Source organism: Staurois parvus, unplaced genomic scaffold (assembly GCF_062004578.1).
Source record: "Staurois parvus isolate SC_StPar_1 unplaced genomic scaffold, SC_StPar_1.0 ptg001227l, whole genome shotgun sequence".
Lineage (NCBI taxonomy): Eukaryota > Metazoa > Chordata > Amphibia > Anura > Ranidae > Staurois > Staurois parvus.
Genome location: NW_028319023.1, coordinates 619,606 through 642,796, shown reverse-complemented (window position 1 = coordinate 642,796; position 23,191 = coordinate 619,606). Strand labels below are relative to the sequence as shown.

At 48.2% G+C, this 23,191-nt stretch overlaps 1 protein-coding gene and 1 pseudogene across 1 annotated transcript in view; one reads left to right on the top strand and one right to left on the bottom strand.

The window, feature by feature from the left end:
• Window positions 1-23,191, bottom strand: part of LOC149438006 (receptor-type tyrosine-protein phosphatase kappa-like) — a 122,974-nt gene that overhangs the window by 86,226 nt on the left and 13,557 nt on the right. Inside the window, exons 5-8 of the mRNA XM_089660344.1 lie at window positions 20,045-20,227; window positions 12,097-12,348; window positions 8,182-8,279; window positions 2,039-2,228 (exon numbers count right to left, since the gene is read on the bottom strand). Of these exons, the coding sequence (XP_089516470.1) occupies window positions 2,039-2,228; window positions 8,182-8,279; window positions 12,097-12,348; window positions 20,045-20,227 (723 nt within the window). The remainder of the gene's footprint in view (window positions 1-2,038; window positions 2,229-8,181; window positions 8,280-12,096; window positions 12,349-20,044; window positions 20,228-23,191) is intronic.
• LOC149438007 (U2 spliceosomal RNA) lies at window positions 13,482-13,574 on the top strand (annotated as a pseudogene).

Sequence of the window (23,191 nt, the reverse complement as noted above, 5' to 3'; positions counted from 1 at the left end):
TCATCCTCATCCTCAGAAGAAGAAGAAGAGGATGAGGATGAGGATGAAGAAGAAGAAGAAGAAGAAGTAGGATGAAAATAAGAAGAATTCCAAGCCGGCAAAAAGTGTATCTGCAGAGCTCCTCTATTTCTGACAGTTCTATGTCAGAGAACTGTCAGAAATAGAAGAGCTCTGCAGATACACTTTTTGCCGGCTTGGAATTCTTCTTATTTTCATCCTACTTCTTCTTCTTCTTCTTCATCCTCATCCTCTTCTTCTTTTGAGGATGAGGAAGAAGAAGAAGAAATAGGATGAAAATAAGAAGAATTCCAAGTCGGCAAATAGTTATCTGCAGAGCTCCGCTAAGTGTATCTGCAGAGCTCCTCTATTTCTGACAGTTCTCTGACATTCACATTTACAGCGGTTGAAACATTGTATCTATTTGTTTCCATAAATGGAAACAAATAGATACAATGTTTCAACCGCTGAGCTCTGCAGATACACTTAGCGGAGCTCTGCAGATACACTTTTTGCCGGCTTGGAATTCTTCTTATTTTCATCCTACTTCTTCTTCTTCATTCTCATCCTCAGAAGAAGAAGAAGAGGATGAGGATGAGGATGAGGATGAAGAAGAAGAAGAAGAAGAAGTAGGATGAAAATAAGAAGAATTCCAAGCCGGCAAAAAGTGTATCTGCAGAGCTCCTCTATTTCTGACAGTTCTATGTCAGAGAACTGTCAGAAATAGAGGAGCTCTGCAGATACACTTTTTGCCGGCTTGGAATTCTTCTTATTTTCATCCTACTTCTTCTTCTTCATCCTCATCCTCAGAAGAAGAAGAAGAATGAAAAGAAGAAGAAGAAGAATGAAAAGAAGAATGAAAAGAAGAAGAAGAATGAAAAGAAGAAGAAGAAGAATGAAAAGAAGAATGAGAAGAATGAAAAGATTCTTATTCTTCTTCTTTTCATTCTTCTTCTTTTCATTCTTCTTCTTCTTCTCATTCTTCTTCTTCTTCTTTGCATTCTTCTCATTCTTCTTCTCATTCTTCTTTTCATTCTTCTTCTTCTTTTCATTCTTCTTTTCATTCTTCTTCTCATTCTTCTTTTCATGAAGAAGAAAAGAAGAATGAGAAGAATGAAAAGAAGAATGAAAAGAAGAAGAAGAATGAAAAGAAGAATGAGAAGAAGAATGAAAAGAAGAATGAGAAGAATGAAAAGAAGAATGAAAAGAAGAAGTATTCCAGTACAGCAAAAAGTGTATCTGCAGAGAGCTCCGCTATTTCTGACAGTTCTCTGACAGTTCCTTCACATTTACAGCGGTTGAAACATTGTATCTGTTTCCGAATAAAAACATCTGTATCCTAAATGGAAACAAATAGATACAATGTTTCAACCACTGTATATGTGAAGGAACTGTCAGAGAACTGTCAGAAATAGCGGAGCTCTCTGCAGGGACACTTTTGCCGGCTGATCGGGAAAAATCCGATTCGTGCACCCGAAGTAGGCTAATATTCGGATTCGCCGCGAATCGAATTTTTCCTGAAATTCGAAACAAATTCCACTTCGCCTGGTTCGATTCGCTCATCTCTAATGGTCTCCTTAATACATTGGATTGTCCATGACACCTATACCCTATAGCTGATCATCAAGGCTCTGCACCAGATTTGGAACCCTTCAGGTTTCGTAAAAAACCCTCACTCTCTACACTCCCATTGACCCATAAAGAAATGGTCTCCTTAATAAATGGGATTGTCCATGAACCCTATACCCTATAGCTGATCATCAAGGCTCTGCACCAGATTTGGAACCTTTCAGTTTTAGTATATAACCCTCACTCTCTACACTCTCATTGATCCATAAAGAAATGGTCTTCTTAATAAATGGGATTGTCCATGACCCCCATACCCTATAGCCGATCATCAAGTCCCTGCAGCAGATTGGTGTCAGAGGTGAACCTTCCATTGTGACACAACATCAAACATCCCACTGATATAAATACTGTATATAAATAATAATGTTTCTCCCTTTTAGCTCCCAACTCCCATGTCTGCCAGTGTACTCACCTCCAATATCAGTCTCAATGTTCTGGATTGTGACCTCCCCGGCTCCGGCTGATGTGAATCCTTGAAGGGTGATGGTGTAGTTGGTCCCATACTGGAGGGGGTTTATATATTTTGTCACATTGGGTGGAAACTGGAGAGATTCATTCACAGCAAAGGACACATTGTAATCCCTCCAGGCTGAGATATTCATCTGTAAGGAATCATTTCATGGGTTATATCTTATGTCACTCATTTTATCACCGTATAACAAATACAATAAATAAATAAATCAGTTCTATTTAGTAACCCAAAAAGGAAATCTGTGATGATTTAGGCTCCTTTCACATTGCGGCAACTTGGGATCTGACTTGTGAGATCCCAAGTCACATGACATGTGAAATTCCATGTTAGTCAATGAAAGCTGTCTTAATTAGCATGACTGAAGTCGCTTTAGAAAAGGTTCCTGTACTACTTCAAGTCGACATTTATCCTACTTGGATACATGGAAGTCGCCAAGTCGGACCCTCATCTATATTGATGTGATTTGGATCCGACATTACAGGAAGATTACACAAGCATGGCATGAAAGTCGCTTCAAATTTGCATCAATTCACACCAAAAGTCATACTCACGTCGCATCAAATTGCCAGCATATCACTGGCAAAGTCGCACCATAAGTCATGCAACTTTCAGGTCACAGTGGTGCGTACCGAGCCTTAAGGTCAATGCTTGTATTTACTATACAGGTGGACCTCGGTTTATGAACGCCTTGCTTAACGTAATGTTCGGTTTACGAAAGAAAATCCATTGAAAATAATGCCTCGGTTTATAAATTTTTTACAATTTGTTTTTGTAATATGAAGTGTATGTCGGTGCCGATTTTTAAATCCAATTGCCGTTTTTTTTTTCTTCACTATAGCTCACAGAATTAGCTGTCACTTTCCCCGGAGCTCAAGGAAACTTTCTTTTATCTTGGGAAAGAAACTAAAAGGAAATTTTGTTTCTTTGAACTCAGGGAAAGAAACTAAAAAGGAAACTTTGTTTCTTTTATCTTGGGAAAGAAACTAAAAAGGAAACTTTGTTTCTTTTATCTTGGGAAAGAAACTAAAAGGAAACTTTGTTTCTTTTATCTTGGGAAAGAAACTAAAAGGAAATTTTGTTTCTTTAAACTTAGGGAAAGAAACTAAAAGGAAATTTTGTTTCTTTAAACTTAGGGAAAGAAACTAAAAGGAAACTTTGTTTCTTTTAACTCAGGGAAAGAAACTAAAAGGAAACTTTGAATAAATGTGGTGCCACGCTCTATCAATCATGCAACATCAAAACATATCCTAATCTATAAAAACAGTTGTGCACCATAAGTGTGTAAATGTTTACCCCTTGTGCCAATCATTACAATACATTAAATCTGGACGTTAGTACACAATAAGTTCTTTAAGGAATATTCCGGTGGTGATCTTAAACTTTATAGGAGAAATCCTTTATACAATATAACGTCAATTTCCCAATAGATGCAATTTGCAATAGAGTTCAATATACTCTCCTCTGTGACAGTTTGAGTAGTATGATTGGTGTGGTGTGCAATAGAAGCTGCACCATAGGTCAGTATAATAAACAGAATCTTTTCCTTCCTCAGCAGACTGCTTGATCACATTCTCTATTTGGTTTCATCTAGTGATGGGCCGAACACCTCCCTGTTCAGTTCGACTGTGATTTATATTGCTGTCTCTGTCCCATTCCAGAAATTTTCCTTCACTTCCTGATAATCTGGCTACAGAGTCTTTTCACACAGCCATCATCCGTTCAGTAACATTTTTGCTGCGTCCTGTTCTTCTGCCAATTAGGAAATGTGCAAGTGTCATGCTGTGTATCAACACAGCATGAAACTTGGCTTTTGGCTTCTGATTAAAAAAAAAAAAATCCATGCTATTCACAGTGCATGTGGTGTGAATGAACCCCCAAATAAGCCTGTCCATGGAAATGTGACACCCTGGTAGGACCATGCTGTGATGTGCCATGCCTAACCCTGTATGGAGGAGGTGCACAAAAAGGGTTAAATCCCAAGAAAGAGAAAAGTGACATCTGAAGGAATGGGGCTGGGTGTCCCTGGATGCCTTCTGTACTGGGAGGGTCCATGGATCACCTGGGTTGGGATGAGCACCCAATCATTCCGTGGGGAGGAGGCGAGCTGCAATCCTGCACAGTCCACTGCCTGGATGTAGAAGTATCTGATGGAGGCATCCAGCCTGGGACCCCACACCAGGCTCCCCTCTGGGCACAGCCCCGGCACACACAGGGAACACACATAGGGCCAGGGGGAGGAGGAGGAGCGGGGACCCTGGAGAGACTGAGTGCAGGGAGTATGTCATGTGTGCCTTGAGCTCTGCCCAACTCCGCTCCGCCAGGCATTCAGGGAGGGGGCTGGAGGATCTGGCCACTTCTGATTGGTGCTCTGTGGAAGGGACAATCTGCAAAGACCGTGCTGACTGGGGAGAAAGAGTGTTCCTCCATCGAGGAATTCCTCCATTGTGTCTGTGATACCCCCCACGTTATTTCCACTCATCAAATGCAAGCAGGCGAGTGTAAATTTTGAGCCCTGACCGAAACATTACTTACAGTGTCATTAGACACAAATCAATGGATACATGCTATATTACATTGTGTGCATACTAACTTTGCTACTAGAGCATTCGTTTTTCTGTAGATTGCAAAAAGCCTGGTTGATCCTGTTGTTCACTGTCCCTCCCTCCTTCTCTGTGTCCCCGCTGTAGCCTCAGATAATGCACACCAGCTGCTGTCATCTACTGAGCATGCTCCAATTTCAGTCCCCTTCTAAGCTCTTCATTTCCTCCTTTTTCTTATCTATGCAGCCCACGTGACTATAGAGTACACATGTGGGTGTATACACAGTGGTAAATGACACTCCCCTTCCTCCTCCATATCCCTGCTAAACACTATAGGGACGGGATATTAGATGGTGATTGATGGAGGCTTCACCTCCCTGTTAGTTTCAGCACATACACACCATAGATACCTTAGGTTGGAGGAGCTTAACACAGCCTGTGATTGGCAGAACCTCCCCCTGATATCTTTACATTGAACAATGTGAACGCTATTGTCAGAAAACTTAAACTCAGCCTACACCATGTTATCGCAAATAAAATAACAATAAACATTTTCTTTGAAATATAGATTTGTAATACACTTTAAAACACTTTGTAGCAATGCATTATTTATTTTGATTCTTTATTCTGAAACAATTTTTTTATGACACGTGACTGGTACAGCACCAATCAGCTCTGTGCGGACATTGATTCATGCATCAGCAGAGTACTAGAAACTCCTCCCCCAAATCTTTTCCTGAGAATGGGAAAGACCTGGGAAACGTCAGGTGACCTCTGAACAACAATGAATAAATACACTACTCAGATGGTTTCTTATAATAAATTAAATACATTGGCATACTCTATGCTCTATACAGTGCCTTGAAAAAGTCTTCACACCCCTTGAAATTTTCCACATTTTGTTATGCTACAACCAAAATCGTCAATGTATTTTATTGTCATTTTATGTGATAGACCAACACAAAGTGACACATAATTGTGAAGTGGAAGGAAAATGAGAAATGGTTTCCAAAATGTTTTACACATAAATATCTGAAAGGTGTGGCATGCATTTGTATTCAGCCCCCTTTACTCCGATACCCCTAACTAAAATCTAGTGGAACCAATTGCCTTCAGAAGTCACCTAATTAGTAAATAGAGTCCCCCTGTGTGTCATGTGATCTCAGTATAAATACAGTTGTTTTCTGAAGCCCTCAGAGGTTTGTTAGAGAACATTAGTAAAAAACAGCATCATGAAGGCCAAGGAACACACCAGACAGGTCAGGGATAAAGTTGTGGAGTAGTTTAAAGCAGGGTTAGGTTATAAAACAATTTCCCAAGCTTTGAGCATCTCATGGAGCACTGTTAAATCCATCATCCGAAAATGGAAAGAGTATGACAACTGCAAACCTACCAAGACATGGCCGTCCACCTAAACTGACAGGCCGGGCAAGGAGAGCATTCATCAGATAAGCAGGCAAGAGGTCCATGGGAACTCTGGAGGAGCTGCAGAGATCCACAGCTCAGGTGGGAGAATCTGTCACACAGGACAACTATTAGTCGCGCACTCCACAAATCTGGCCTTTATGGAAGAGTGACAAGAAGAAAGCCATTGTTGGAAGAAAGCCATAAGAAGTCCCGTTTGCAGTTTGTGAGAAGCCATGTGGGGGACACAGCAAACATGTGGAAGAAGGGGCTCTGGTCAGAGGAGACCAAAACTGAACTTTTTGGCCTAAAAGAAATACGTTATGTGTGGCGGGAAACTAACACTGCCCATCACCCTGAACACACCATCCCCACCGTGAAACATGGTGGTGGCATCATGTGGTGGGGATGCTTTTCTTCAGCAGGGACAGGGAAGCTGCTCAGAGTTGATGGGAAGATGGATGGAGCCAAATACAGGGCAATCTTAGAAGAAAACCTGTTAGAGTCTGCAAAATGCTTAAAACTAGGGCGGAGGTTCACCTTCCAGTAGGACAACAACCCGAAACATCCAGCCAGATCTACAATGGAATGGTTCCGATCAAAGCATCTTCATGTGTTAGAATGGCCCAGTCACAGTCCAGACCCAAATCCAATGGAGAATCTGTGGCCAGACCTGAAAATTGTTGTTCCCAGATGCTCTCCATCCAATCTGACAGAGCTTGAGCGATTCTGCAAAAAGAATGGGCAGAAATGTCCCTCTCTAGATGTGCAAAGAGACATCCCCAAAAAGACTTGCAGCTGGAATTGCAGCCAAAGGGGGTCCTACAAAGTATTGACTCCGGGACCGAATACAAATGCCACCATACTTTTCACAGATTTATTTGTAAAAAACTTTGAAAACCATTTCTCATTTTCCTTCTACTTTACAATTATGTGCCACTTTGTGTTGGTCTATCACAGGAGTATCCAAAATTTCTAAACAAAGGGCCAGATTATTGTCCTTCAGACTTTAGGTGAGCCGGACTGTGAAAGCAGTGAAAATTTTAGAGCTGCTCAGCTCTCATTGGCACAACGATGGCCAACCTCAGAATTTCATTGTTTCTTATTGGGCTTCGAAGCCGGGGCTTCTCTTGGGCAATGCAGAGCACTTTCAAAAGAAGTGGGATTTAGGAAGGCAGGCTGGGGAGGATTCTCAGCCATGGTGTACAAACAGCTGGTTGGTGGGATTTTTCTGGAAGGAGATGTCTGCTGATCAGCAGTGTAAGTCATGTGAAGAACTTTCCGCCAGGAATGGACAAGGCTCTGTTCCAGATGTTTTAACAGTGGCTTTATCTGTGTGTATTGGTTGGTCTATATGATCCATGGTCTATGTTTTCACTCCCATCAGGAGAAGACCTATTGGTTGAATAGACAGTGCTGGTGGCCCACATTGGTGGACAATTTCTAGAACAGCAGAATATATAAACGTGTAACATCTCGTTGTGCTGTTTACATTCTTGGCTTACAGATGGGATTTCTTTATCCCTGAAATGTTGCTATGCTGTGGAATTGTGAAAGCCCGGAGAAGAATTGGCTGCAGGAAAGATAGAACTGACATTCTTGGACTGGTAAGTATTTATTTCTTAAAAAGCAGCAGCTACATCATTTGTTGCTTCTAGCTTCTAAATTTTCACACACCGGGATGAAGTTCCTCTTTAATAAAAGTTATACTGTTTTACAAATCCCCTAATACTTTGTAGACAAATGTCTGTTGTTTACAGAGCTCAGTAGTTCAAGCTGAAATCAACAGACACATGTGAAGAGCCTGAGCAGTGACTCCTCCCTCTCCCTCCAAACAGTTCCACCAAAGGTTTCAGAGATATACTGTCTGAAAGTAGACAGCTAGTGCTGAGTTCTCTCCTTAGATAACCCACAGTGCTCTGGGAATCTTGTGTCATGGGTACACTCTGTATTAAATGTCGATTTGTAATTACTTTATATTACCAAAAAAACGTACAATTCATTTTTAAAACACATTCACTTAAAAAAGCCAAAGAAGATTGGCTCAGTTATTAGCTTTAGATTAGTTTTCAACAGATAAACAGTAACTGTCCAATATGGAATTCAGGTTAAAATATACAAAATGTAGGATTATCTTACCTGGAATCCAGTTATTTTTCCCCATTCCTCAGACAACTTCCATCCTATTGTGTTGTTTTTCATTGATGGAACTTTCGTTATTTCAGGTTTCCCCGGCACTGGATGAAGAAAAATAAATAAACGCAATAAATTCCAGTACACTGTCCATGCACACAGAGGTCAGAGCATCCATCTCCCCCCATACTCATCTACAGAACCAGAATACGGAAATAATAAATAGAGAAACATGCCCCTGGACTAGCAGGGGAGTGCAGAGGAGGTCCTTGTCTGGGGGAGTACAGAGGAGGCCCTGTACTGTGGGGAGGGGGGGGGTGCAGAGGAGGCCCTGGACTAAAAAAGGGGAGGGTGGGTATGACAAAGACCCTGGATTAGGGGTTGGGGTACAGAGGAGGCTCTTGTCTAAGAAGTGCAGAGAAGGCTATGGACTAAGAGGGGAGTGCAGTGGAGGCCCTGGACTGGTGGGGCAGAGGAGGCCCTGGACTTGAAAAGGAGGGTTGGCATGGCAAAGGACTTGGATTAGCAGGGGGGTGCAGAGGAGGCCCTGAAGTTGGGAAGCGGGCTGCAGAAGAGGCCCTGGACTTGAGAGGGGGAGTTCAGAGGAGGCCTTGGATTTGGAGGAAGGGATGCAGAGGAGGCCTTTAACTTGGGGGGGCTGCAGAGGAGGCCTTGGATTTGGAGGAAGGGATGCAGAGGAGGCCCTGAACTTGGGAGGTGGCAGAGGAGGCCTTGGGCTAGGTAAAGTGGATTGGTGTGGTAAAGGCCCTGGATTGGGGGGGACAAAGGAGACTCTTACGTTTTATTACCACATACCATTTTTTGGGGAGAGGTGAAAAAAATTCCCAACCCCGGGAGCTAGATGTTCTAGCTATGCCACTGTCATCGGACCCCACTCCTATTCCTTCTATTTCACCAGACACCGCTCTTGTTCCTTCTATTCCACCAGACCTCACTCCTATTTCTTCTATTCCACCAGACCTCACTCTTGTTCCCTCTACTCCACTAGACCCCGCTCCTATTCCTTCTATTTCACAAACTCTGCTCCTAATCCTTCTACTCCACCAGACCCCGCTCCTATTCGTTCTATTCCACCAGATCCCACTCCTATTCCTTCTATTTAACCAGACCCCACTCCTATTCTTTCTATTTCACCAGATACTGCCCCTATATCTTCTATTCCACCAGACCTCACTCCTATTCCTTCTTTTCCACCAGACCCTGCTTCTATGCCTTCTATTCCACCAGATCCCGCTCCTATTCCTTCTATTCCACCAGACCCTGCTTCTGTGCCTTTTATTCCACCAGACCCCACTTCTATTCCTTCTGTTCCACCTGACCCCTCTCCTATTCCTTCTGTTCCACCAGACCCCACTCCTATGCTTTCTGTTCCACCAGATCCTGCTTCTACTCCTTCTATTCCACCAGACCCCTCAATTTACATGAGTAGCAGCCTCCTAGTCAGCTAGGGGGAGCTAGACTCCAATTGTTAGTGAGGAGGGCTGAGTAGCAGCCTGGGTGTGATAGCTAGCATAGGTAAAAATATGGTCAGAGCTGAGAGGCTCTGCAGACTAGCCCTCTGGAATTTGGCCCTGCTCCTGAACTTTGGAGAAAGGTATAGAAGCAGTGGGTGGATCTGAGGAGTGGCTGATCTGCACTTTTGAGGGATCCTGTCCAATCCCCAACAGAAGGCTTAACAAGGAGCCAGCACAACCCTTAAAAGTGAGAGAGCTTGCTCATCAGCTGGAGAGTTCAGGTGGAAGACAGAGAGGATAAGAGGCTGAAGGCAGGAGCCTAGGAGGGGCCCATATGGAGAGGGGCTCACCTACAAGCAGTGGAGATGGGAAGGAGGAAAGCTCAGACCTTCACCGGTCCCAGAGCGAGGACCACCTGTGTAGCAGGGAAGGAGTGGCCCAGCTAGAAGACCTGGTAGCAGCCACCAACCCACCAGCTGCACAGCAGAAGGACTGAGTGAGTAAACCTGCACCCCCTGGGCCTGAAAGGGGAAGGAGGCACTCAGGTGGAGAGCTGGATTAGCCTTCCACGAGGACTGTTTCTCTTAATTTGTGGCAGACACCGGATCCTCTGCTCAGAGATTCCTCCAGACAGCTGAGTAAAGAAGAGGATTTATCTGGGGTCTGAGGTGGTACAACAGGTGACACTGGCTAGCTCTCCAAAAGAAGCTCTGTTGCTGTGAAGACTTGTAAATAGTTCCAGGAAGTTGTCCTCAGTTTCTCGGTTCCATTGGGCATCCCATACATCCCCTACCCCAAGTTATTAATCCCTTTAATAAAAACAAAAAAAACAAACTCAAGGACTAGTTACTGACTCCTGGATGCAAGGTTGTGAAAATACGTGTTTCTATGGCTGTGCCATTACTATAGGGCAGCGATGGCGAACCTATGGCACGTGTGCCACAGCTGACACGCATACCTGTAGGCACTCAAGCGGCTTGCTACCCCCTAGCAGCCATCGTCAATGTGCACATTTAGAACTGAGTCGCAGCTTGTCCAGTGACGTCATTGTGCCTGACACCTGGCTCCTGAGCGTTCCAGCCCTCTCTTCCGGATCCTTCACACACACAGCTGGCTTCCAGACCCAGCAGAGCGGTGTCACCTGCGGCACTGTGGTATCCATGAGGATTTCTTACTTGGGCACAGCGCGCCTTGTTGTTCCACAGAATCATGGCAATGCCTGTAAGTTGTTCTCGTACAGACTTGTATATGGCCATATATTCAGAGCATTCACAGACATATCTTATATGGGTGGGGTTAGTAAATCATTTTTGTTATTTTTGTGTTTTTCTAGATTCCAAGTGTTGAACACCAAAAAATGAGCGCAGCACAAAAAAGCAAAACTGAAAACAGACAGTGGAAGATCATTCCAAGAAGCCTTGACAGAGTCATTTGGAAAAATACATGTAGAAGTTATTTTTTTTCAATAAAAAACGATTTTTAGTATTGAAAGCTCTATTATTGTGTTTTTCTTTTAAGACAAAAGATGTTAATTATTTCGGACAACTGTATGAGTTGTTTTTTTCTAAACTAAAACCTCAATATTCAAATTTAATTGCAGTGTTGGCACTTTGAAATAAATAAGTTGGTTTTGTGTTGCAGTTTGGGCACTCGGGCTCAGAAAGGTTCACCATCACTGCCATAGGGGGACCCAAAACTATTGTAACTCCTATGGAGGTAGTGCTACACATGATTAATTTAATTTGGTCTAACTGACCTCATCCTTTGGGGAAGTATCCCATGTGTATGGAGCCATGTAATAAGGGAGGAACCGAAGGAACAAGGCTGGCCATGAATTGGTACACCCTTACTGAAGAAGACGGGTATTTGGGAAGACATTCACTTTGTACATGATGCTGAGACATGTGTGCCTGTGCCTTTATCTGCTAGACCCCCATTATATTCTGATATCATCTTCCATGTGCTGAATATCCTTCTGTCGTCCACCTTTATCACTTTATTTAAGTCTTTATTTCTCCACAGCCACCAATCAGAATCAAACTGCCATTTTCCAGGTTAATCTGATTGGTGGGTGTCAGGACAACATTTTTATATACAGTATAATGGATATCTGGATGTAATTGTTGATTGAAGGAAAACACAGATAAATTCATAAAGGAAACGTGTCATTGGATAAAGTGGAGGTTGCCATTCCTGATCCTGCTTTAGTATACCTGGACTGAACATTACACTAGAATCACAACTCGTATTTCCTTCTCAGTTATTTTAGAAAATAAATCCAGAGACAGCCAGGCAATGAATATTTTCAGGATTTGGCAGCTTCTGTATTTCCCTCAGTACAGGTTTCCTTTAGGACAAATGATAAATGACGGGGCTGAGTATTGTGTCCAGTGTTGGCTGATATCAGAACAGACAATACTTGTATAAGAACAGACCATTCTCTCACCTGACTCCCCCGTCCTGATATCTCTGAACCCCAGACTGTATGTTGCTTGGTCTATAAGAATGTTGGTGTGTATTCTATACAGAGAGACCGGCTGTAGATCGGTGAATGTCACACTTTTATCATATGACACTTTACAGGATCCAGAATAACAGCATTGCACAGTAAATCTCCAGGTCTGGGGACATTGAGGAGTGCAGGAGATCCGGGCGCTGATACTGGTCGGGGTGGCCCTCCAAACCATCATTGTGACTCCTGATAAAGACAACATGGAGATATTAACCCCTCGCCCTCCAGAGGATTCCCCCCCTTCCTGATCAAGCCTGACCAGTTTTTGTGTTACAGCGCTGTGTTATTTTAACTGACAATTGTGCTGTTATTTTAACTGACTGATTTGCTGGATTAATCCCCTCATTGGCTGATGTACATCTTTGGGATCCCTGTCCTGCTGTCCTGGGAACATGACATCTAGTGGCGAGAGTTAAGATGACATCATCCTCTGCAGTGGCTTCCTTTCAGAGCACCAGGAGTAGGTCTTAATTACTCCATGCTTCATATGCTGAGACATCTGGTTAGTGCAAGCTATTCTCAGTTTTTACATCACAAGAGTCACCTACTTCCCTCTGGTTTCTCGACCTTGGATTCATCACAGAAGTCACAAGCTCAATATTTCAATACTCTAATGTTTTATTTTCATTATGAATCTTGCTTAATTTTAATTGAACTTATGCAATCAGGTTAATCTCTATATATGAGCGCTGCATATTTTTTATCACATACTATCCGAAGTTCTTTGAGGTTTACTTTCTATGCTAGCGGCTCATTTAATTAATTTTCTCATCCATATATATATTAATTTACTCATCCGATTAAGTATTAGACACCTAGCGCTGTTGTACTTTATTCCACCTGTTTACGTCTTGTTGGCCATCATCAGTGTTGTACATAGACTCAATGGCTTCTACAGGGGAGAGTTAGAGGATTAATGAGATAGTATAACTTGACTGGTTATGGTGAGGAGGGCAAAAAACAAACACAAAACTCCAGTGAAAAGCAACGATAAACAGTAAGGTGCTGCTGAACCTCTAGACTTTGTGCTCAGTGAGTAATGTCTATGGGGAAGATATGAACACTGTTCAATGTGCAATAAGTGTGATGGATTCTGGGTGCTACACAGAGAGGAGGCACTAGGGAAAGACCTATCCATGTGTGCCAGAGGTGGGATCTCACTGAAGTAAACCAAGGTGTGTGTATAGGGGGTGGGATCTCACTGGGGTAGGGCAATGTGTGTAGTGGAGGGGGTGGGATCTCACTGGGGTAGGGCAATGTGTGTAGTGGAGGGGGTGGGATCTTACTGGGGTAGGGCAATGTGTGTAGTGGAGGGGGGAATCGCTTCTCGGCCTTTTGGCTAAGATCAAGTGTAGTATCGACCTTGCCTTTAGGGGTGTCCCTGCTTCCAGCTAGGACGTTGAGAACCACTTGCATCTATCCCAGCCATTTGGTCTGTGTGGGGTACCCTCTTCTCGGCCTTGTAGGATCGTCGATTAAATTCGGCTTCACCTGCTTGCTGCTATTGGGTTTGAGGCTTAGCCCCCACACAGAACGAGTTTGTGATCTTCCCCCCCTTGTTCACTCTGCGTTACTACCTCCGGGCAGTAGACGCTCAATAGCCTTTTCAAAGGCTAAGCGAGAGTGAAGCCGCCGAGGAAGAAGAAGGAGAAGGAATCCGATCAAGATCTCTGGGAAGCCCTCCTGAGAACTCCTCTGCGACAAGATGGGGAAGAAGCAAACTACAAAGAAGCCACAGAACGCCGCCACCCCCGCCAAGACCCCGGGAGAAGCCCCCTCCGCCTCCACCTCCACCTCAGATCGCTCCGGCCCTGCAGACGGTCTCCCTCCCTTGGAGCCCTGGATGAAGCAGACAGTCGTGCTGCGGCTGAAAGAGGTGGAAGGCAGAATCCCGGACATGACCCCGGAAGTCTTTGGGAAGAAAATGATCCTTGAGCAAGGATTCAGCAAGGCAGAGACCCTGTCGGTGCAGTCCTTTGTGAAAGGTATGTTCCTTGTCACCTTTGTCTCCCTACAGGTGTGCAGAAGGTACTGGGAGGCAGTGAAGACCGCTGGACCCGACTCCCTCTTCCGAAAGTTCGCTGCGAACTCTCCCATTCAAAGGGACGAAAGGCGGATCACGGTGTCCATGAGGAACCCTCACGTCCCCGGCAGAGACATCGCCACCTACCTCCAAAGGTTTTGTGTCGTGTTGAAGGACCCAGTCCAGATACTAGACACCAACGGCTTCTGGACAGGTAAGTGGGCTGTGTTTTGCAGGCTACTAAGAGATCGTCCCGCTGGAGATCTCCAACACCTGCAACAGTGCTTCTCCCTGGGATCGTTATCAGGACTCCTACACTACCCAGACCTACCCCAGTCATGCCGCAGGTGCGGCCAGCCGGGGCACGAGGGTAAGGAATGCAGTGTGCTTTCTTGTAGGTTCTGTAGGTCTGCAGGTCACGAGACCAAGGATTGCCCGAGGTCCAGAACCTGCAACCTCTGTGGACGGTCAGAGCACGTCTACAGAGACTGCCCAGAAAGAAGCAGGACGTACGCTGGGGCCCTGAGCAAGGGCCCGGCCACCAAACCAGCGCCACAGAAACCTCCAAAGGACCCGGGTAAGAGGAACCCCCCCAGGCCCCAGGTACCCCCGCCCCCCCTGCCCCTGGTCCCCCGGCCCCCCCTGCCCCTCCCCCCCTGGCCCCTCTGCCCCTGGTCCCTCTGCCCCTGGTCCCTCTGCCCCTGGTCCCTCTGCCCCTGGCCCCCCTGCCCCTGGTCCCTCTGTCCCTGGTCCCTCTGCCCCTGGTCCCTCTGCCCCTGGTCCCTCTGCCCCTGGCCCCCCTGCCCCTGGTCCCCCTGCCCCTGCCCCCCCTTGCCCCCCTGCCCCTGGTTCCCCTGCCCCAGGCCCGGTCCCACCCCCCCCTGACCTGTCCTCCCAGGAGGACTTCCCGCCCCTTCCCCCTGTCACCCCTGTCAGCAACTCTGCGGCGGGGTACAGGAAGCGGAAGAAGGAGCAGGCCAGCCCGGCGGCGGAGGACACCTCCTCTGCCACCAAGCGGCCTGCCGTCCTCCAGAATGTCGCAGGTCCCGACCCCGTGGGGGAGGACCTCGACACGCTGGAGGAAGAAGAGGTGTATGAAGAGATGGCTCTGACCCAGTCGGAACCAGATCTCTCCACCGACTTCGATGAGGTCCTCAACGAGGTCCTCAATCAGATTGGTCTGGGCCAGGACATTTGTCAGGCTGCAGAGGTCACAGAGGTCGCCCCCCCTCTCCAGGGGAGGTAAGCACAGCCCCTGCCGACTAACCCCTTCATCTCTTTCCCATGATGGCTGAGATATCTATCTTTTCCATTAATGTGAGGAGCATCAAGGACGTGTCTAGGAGGCAGACTGTGCTGACCTTTCTTTCCACACAGCAGAGTGATGTGTACATGCTTCAGGAGTGCGCCCTTCCCCCTCTGAGGAGGTACTCTCATTTGTCCTCCCAGTGGACCCACGGTCCCTCCTACTGGTCTGGGGGTGGCGATTGCAAGTCCGCAGGGGTAGCGGTTCTTATCAGGGGTGGACGTTTCACTGTTGACTCTGTCCACGAGCTCGTCTGTGGCCGCCTTCTGGTCATAGACGGCTCGTGGGCGGGGGAGCCCGTTAGGCTCATCAACGTGTACGCCTCCCCGGAAAAGAACGCGCGGCTGGAACTTTTCCAAACCCTGCGGACGCAACTCGTCACAACGAGAACAGTAGTAATCGGCGGTGATTTTAACTGTCCGATAGAGGAGGATGGGCGTAGCTCCAGCATGTACGCAAAACTCGACACCACCTCGAGGTTGCTCCGAGAGGTGATTGCAGAGGCTTCCCTGCAGGACGCCGTGGGATCTGTGGGGCGCGGTTCCGTGAATTACTCATGGAGCCGCCCCGACGGATCTGTACGTTCCAGGATTGACTTTGTGCTCACCTCCAGGGCAGTCAGGCACCGCGGGTTCTCCATGGTTCCCTGCTTTTTCTCTGACCACAGGGCCATTCACTTTCGAGGTGACCTGGGAGAGGGCTTTGCCCCGGGCCCAGGCTCCTGGAAGCTGAATTGCACCCTGCTGGGCGATGAGGAACTGCTAGCGGAGCTCAGGGAAATCTACGGTGCCTGGCGAGAGGAGAAGTCTTTCTTTCCTAAGGTCAGCGACTGGTGGGAGTTCGTGAAAGTCAAGCTGCGCAGCTTATTTCAGGCCAGGGGACGCCAGCAAGTGTGTGCCAGGAGGAAGGAACTCAGGAGGCTGCAGCGTCAGCTGCAGTCCCTGCAGGACCTTCATCACTGTGGCTGGGACGTGAGGCAAGACCTGGAGGACACCAAGAAGTGCTTGAAAAAGCACTTTGAGGAAGAATCCAGGCACATTGTCTTCCGTGCCAAGGTGGAGCATCTCGAGAAAGGTGAGAAGTGTAACTCTTTCTTTTTCAGGAAACTCCACTCAGGACACACACCCCTGTCGGAGCTGCGTGACAAGACTGGAACACTCCAGAAGGGGAAGGAGGCCGTGATGGAAGTGGTCAGCGACTACTACTCCGACCTCTACTCCCCCAAAGAAACAAACTCGGATGCGGCCGACAGGTTCTTGTCAGGTATCTCTAACGCTATTGATCCTGCAGGTTTGTCGGCCACCAACGCCCCCTTGACGTTGGAGGAGCTGCACTCTGCCGCTAAATCCTTTAGGCAAGGCAGGACCCCGGGCTGCGACGGTCTCCCAGCGGAGCTCTATGTAGCGCTGTGGGATCTCGTGGGCCCGGACCTGCTCGAGCTGTACGAGGAGATGGTGGTGGAGGGCAGGATGCCTCCTTCGTTGAGGGAGGGGATGATCACGATCCTGTACAAGCGTAAGGGGGAGAGATGTGACTTGAAAAATTGGCGTCCCATCTCTCTCCTGAACGTGGACTACAAGATCCTCGCCAAGGTCATGGCGAACAGGCTGAAGGCTGTCATCGGACAGATCATCAACCCGGATCAGACTTGTGGCATTCCTGGCCGCAGGATTGCGGACAGCCTAGTGCTTGTCCGGGACACGGTCCAATACATCAAGGACCGCCGTGTGCACGCGGCCCTGGTCAGTCTTGATCAGGAAAAGGCCTTTGACCGTGTCTCCCATGGGTTTATGTGCAGAGCCCTGCGCAGGTTTGGTCTCGGGGAAATGTTTTGTTCATATGTTGACATCATGTATAATGACATCTGTAGTTCCGTGCAGGTGAACGGCTGGAAGACTGACCCCTTCCCGGTCCTCTCCGGGGTCAGACAAGGCTGTCCTCTCTCACCTCTGCTTTTTGTTTGCTGTATAGAGCTCTTCGCCGAGTGCATCAGACGGAATCCAGAGATCGGGGGAATCACCGCGCCGGGACCAGACAGACGGGAAGTGAAGTGCTCGCTCTACATGGACGACGTGACGGTGTTCTGTGCCAACCAGCACTCCATCGACCTGCTCGTCCAGACCTGCGAGGACTTCGGCCAAGCTTCGGGGGCAAAGGTCAACTGCGGGAAGTCAGAAGTCATGCTCTCCGGAAAGTGGTTCCTGCCTTCTTCTGCATCCATGCCCTTTGGCATCAAGACAGACTTCATGAAGATTTTGGGGGTTTGGTTTGGTGCCGAGGGCGCAGCCCTGAAGTCTTGGGAGGAGAGACTGGCCAAGATGCGACAAAAGTTTGGACTCTGGAGCCTCAGAGACCTCTCCATCGAAGGGAAGACACTGGTACTCCGCAGCGAGATTCTCCCTGTGTTGCAGTACCTCGCCCAGGCCTGGCCCCCACGGGTCAACACCTGTAAGGCCATCACCAGGGCGGTGTTTCACTTCATCTGGGGCTCCAAGATGGACAGAGTGAAGCGGGCAGTCATGTTCAAGGAACCCCTCAAGGGCGGTAAGGGCGTGCCCGACATCGCCACCCAGCTGAGGGTGTTCTTTGCTTGCAACTGCATCCGCAGAACTTTGCCCAAACGGATTATGGACTCTGGCGGGAACGCAATGTCTCGCTTCTTTTTGCTGCCTCTCTGGAGGTCCCTGGGGTGGGACACCTGGGATAGTTCCATCCCCTACAACTGGGACACTCCTTGGTTCTACTTGGATACCTTCAAGTTCATCAGGGAGCAGGGGCTGCAGGGAGTCAAGCCTGAATTGTGGAAGCCAAAGACCATTTACAAGTTGATCAGAGCAAGCGACATCATGGAGTCAGTTCCAGGCCTGCCTTCAGACACCTGCAAGGTGGTCTGGAGGAATGTTTCTTCCAACATTCTCACCAACAGGCATAAAGACCTGGCATGGATGGCTATCCAGGGGGGATTGCCTCTCAGGACATTTATGCATGCCAGGAACCTGAGCAGATACAGACACTGCCCCTTCTGCATCATCCACGAGGAAACGTCCTACCACGTTTTCTGGGAGTGCTCATTTGCTCAGGCCCTGTTGGGGGCCCTGGAACCTGAACTCAAAGACTTTGTACCACAGACAGCCATCACTCACTTTGGGGTGTTGAATGGACTGTTCTGTGGAACTTTCTCTCTGGAGGACATTGACAGCGCCTGGAGGGTGCTGTGTTGCTTTAAGGACGCTTTATGGTGCGCCAGGAAGCGCCTCATCCACCAGCGGGAGAGGATGTCCATTGAGGACTGCCGCAGACTGATCCTCAGTCTGCTCAGAGACTATTCCTTGTTGGACTTTAAGGAGGAAGAGGACGTCTGAAGATTTCCCCTTCCCCCTACTCCCCCTTGCGTGTCTTTGTCCCTTCAATAAAGCTTCGGGCCTGTGTTTCCCCCTTTCCTCCCCTTCCCCCCCACACACCCGATGCCTATTGTTGATCGTGTTTTTCAGTTTATCGTTTTCGTGCATGACATAGTGACTAGGAAATGTATATTGTATTAGGATGCTACAGTTTTTGGGGTAAGCGGCGTCATGCATGACGTGGTGGTCCGGGGGATTCATCCTCCGTGCACATCACGTCAGGCATCATACCGCTGAGCGAATGTATTTATTTGTCTGAATGTATTTATCGTATGCTTGGAACTGTATTGCTATGTGGTGCGCTGCGTCGCAGTACAGGGTGAGATGTACCCCGATTACACGTAACATGTTGTTTTTGATGCTTCTGCAATAAAAGTATCTTTTCAATCAAAAAATGTGTGTAGTGGAGGGGGTGGGATCTCACTGGGGTAGGGCAATGTGTGTAGTGGAGGGGGTGGGATCTCACTGGGGTAGGGCAATGTGTAGTGGAGGGGTGAGATCTCACTGGGATAGGGCAATGTGTGTGTGCTGGGGGTGGGATCTCACTGGGGTAGGGTAATATGTGTAGTGGAGGGGGTGGGATCTCACTGGGGTAGGGCAATGTGTGTAGTGGAGGGGGTGGGATCTCACTGGGGTAGGGTAATATGTGTAGTGGAGGGGGTGGGATCTCACTGGGGTAGGGCAATGTGTGTAGTGGAGGGGGTGGGATCTCACTGGGGTAGGGTAATGTGTGTAGTGGAGGGGGTGGGATCTCACTGGGGTAGGGCAATGTGTGTAGTGGAGGGGGTGGGATCTCACTGGGGTAGGGCAATGTGTGTAGTGGAGGTTTTGGGATCTCACTGGGGTAGGGCAATGTGTGTAGTGGAGGGGGTGGGATCTCACTGGGGTAGGGCAATGTGTGTAGTGGAGGGGGTGGGATCTCACTGGGGTAGGGCAATGTGTGTAGTGGAGGTGTGATGTCACGGCTGGAGCATGCTCTGTTCAGCTAAGTTCATGATTGGGGGCAGAATCCTCCGGGCCACATGGCAAAGTGGAAGCAGATATTCCATTGTATATTATGAAGGAAGGATATGTATATTTGTTCTGAATATATTGTACATAGTGCTATTCTCATACTGTGTATATGATGGACGTGTCACGTGTTGTACTCACCTGTACAGGTAACAGTGGGAGGAGTCCACTCCTGGGGGGTGCGGGGGTTGTCACATCTCATTCTGTAAGATGGAGGATAATATCCAGATTTACACCGTACTGCCACTGATTCTCCCTTCTTATAATACTCCTTGTCTATGTAGAGACTGTCCACATGGTCTATGGTGGGCTTCTTACACTGAGCTGTGGAAGAAGGAGATAAAAGCAGATGATTATACATGATATACAGTGTGAGGAGTAAAGTGATTGTGTGTGATGGGACGGATCCATTGATGGGACCTTTCAATGGTCTATGGACCATGGTCTGACCTCCTCATTATGGGAGGTTCCTGGGATCTGTCTGCTCCATACGGAGGGCTTCCTGCTGGATGTTCTAGTAATGACCTTCATAGAAGAAGAATGGAGGGGAGTTGTGATATGTGAGGAGCCATGACCTGGGACATGTAGGGGACTGAAGGGTACATTCTATTCGTGTTTCTTTTCAGGTTCTTAAAGTGTTTGTAAAGGCTCGAGGGTTGTACCTTCCTGCATTCTATGAATGAAGGAAAAGAACTGTCTCTGTGCAGCATCCCCCCCCCAATACTTACCTGAGCCCCATCATGATCCAGCGATCTGCTCAAGAGCCTCATCTCTTCGGGGAACCTCACTGCTCATTGGCTGAGACAGCAGCAGGAGCCATGGGTGTCAGCTACAGCCAGTAAGCCAATGAGCCAATGAGGAGAGGCAGGGGGTGTGGCTGAGCCACAGCTATGTCTGTAAATGGACACACAGAACAGCAGCTTAGGAGAGCACCTGGGTGCCCCCATTGCATGCTGCTTGCACTGGGGGCACTTGGCAGTGGGGAGGGGCAAGTAGTGGTGGTGGGGGAACCAAGAAGAGAAGGATCTTGCTGCTGCTCAGTGCAAAACCATTACAGAGACGTAAGTATGTTTTATTAATTATTGCCTTTAACTTCTTCCCTACCGTGCTATAGCTGAAAGATGGCTACGGCGCGGTTGTCTAGTTCTGGGACAACGTCCATGGATGTCATTCCAGAACACGCCCCCTGCGTGACCCCAGCTGATCACGTGATACAGTAAATGGCCAATAACGGCGGCCTTTTACCATGACACAGCAGATCACCGGGTAAATACAGTTGCCTGTTATCAGCACTTTTCTTATGCTGTCACAGAGTGAGGAAAGTACTGCCGATAAATGGAAATTGTCAGAAAAGTGATGATCAGTGCCCAGCAGTGCTGCCCACCTGTGCCACCCACCTGTGCCCATCAGTTCTGCCCACCTGTGCCCATCAGTGCTGCCCATCTTTGCCCATCAGTGCTGCCCCCATGTGCCCATCAGTGTCACCCACCTGTGCTCTGCAGTGCCACCCACCTGTGCCCAGCAGTGCCACCCATCAGTGCTGCCTATCAGTGCCTATCAGTGCTGCCTATCAGTGCTGCCTATCAGTGCCCATCAGTGCTGCCTATCAGTGCCCATCAGTGCTGCCTATCAGCGCAGCATCACCAGTGCCAGCTAGTCAGTGCCACCTATCAATGTTGCCTATCAGTGCCTCCTATCAGTGCCTATCGGTGCTGCCTATCCGTGCCACCTCATCAGTGCTACCTATCAATGCCCATCAGTGCTGCCCATCAGTGCTACCTATCAGTGCAGCCTCATCAACCACATCAGTGAAGGACAAAAACTACTTGTTTGCGAAAGAAACAAAAAATAGAAACAAATAAAAAAATGTTTTCAAATTTTATGCATTTTTTGTTTATAGCGCAAAAAATAAAACCCCCAGCGGGGATTCAATACCACCAAAAGCTCTATTTCTGTGAAAAAAGATACAAATTTAATTTGAGTACAGTGTTGCATGACCGCGCAATTGTCATTCAAAGTGCGTCATTGCTGAAAGCTGAAAACTGGTCTGGGCAGGAAGGGGGTAGAAGTGCCCTGTAGGCAGGAAGGGGGTAGAAGTGCCCGGTAGGCAGGAAGGGGGTAGAAGTGTCCTGTAGGCAGGAAGGGGGTAGAAGTGTCCTGTAGGCAGGAAGGGGGTAGAAGTGCCCGGTGGGCAGGAAGGGGGTAGAAGTGCCCGATGGGCAGGAAGGGGGTAGAAGTGCCCTGTAGGCAGGAAGGGGGTAGAAGTGTCCTGTAGGCAGGAAGGGGGTAGAAGTACCCGGTAGGCAGGAAGGGGGTAGAAGTGCCCGGTAGGCAGGAAGGGGGTAGAAGTGTCCTGTAGGCAGGAAGGGGGTAGAAGTGTCCTATAGGCAGGAAGAGGGTAGAAGTGCCCGGTGGGCAGGAAGGGGGTAGAAGTGCCCGGTGGGCAGGAAGGGGGTAGAAGTGCCCTGTAGGCAGGAAGGGGGTAGAAGTGTCCTGTAGGCAGGAAGGGGGTAGAAGTGCCCGGTAGGCAGGAAGGGGGTAGAAGTGCCCTGTAGGCAGGAAGGGGGTAGAAGTGTCCGGTAGGCAGGAAGGGGGTAGAAGTGCCTGGTAGGCAGGAAGGAGGTAGAAGTGCCCTGTAGGCAGGAAGGGGGTAGAAGTGCCCGGTAGGCAGGAAGGGGGTAGAAGTGTCCTGTAGGCAGGAAGGGGGTGACAGTGCCCAGTAGGCAGGAAGGGGGTAGAAGTGCCCTGTAGGCAGGAAGGGGGTGACAGTGCCCAGTAGGCGAGGGGCAGGAAGGGGGTAGAAGTGCTCGGTAGGCAGGAAGGGGTTAGAAGCGCCCTGTAGGCAGGAAGGGGGTAGAAGCGTCCTGTAGGCAGAAAGGGGGTAGAAGTGCCCTGTAGGCAGGAAGGGGGTAGAAGTGTCCTGTAGGCAGGAAGGGGGTAGAAGTGCCCGGTAGGCAGGAAGGGGGTAGAAGTGCCCGGTAGGCAGGAAGGGGGTAGAAGTGTCCTGTAGGCAGGAAGGGGGTAGAAGTGCCCTGTAGGCAGGAAGGGGGTAGAAGTGCCCTGTAGGCAGGAAGGGGGTAGAAGTGCCCGGTAGGCGAGGGGTTAAAGGATACGTTCACCTTTCATAACATGTTACCTTAATATTCGGGGTGTAACATGTAACATGATATGAATGGACCGGCCCCTCCCTTCTCCACTCCCCCGCTTTGACAGCTAGAGGGGGATCTTCTCCACCCCCACTAGCTGTCAAATTAAAAAAAAACTGCGACCATGCGGGGCTACGCCTTC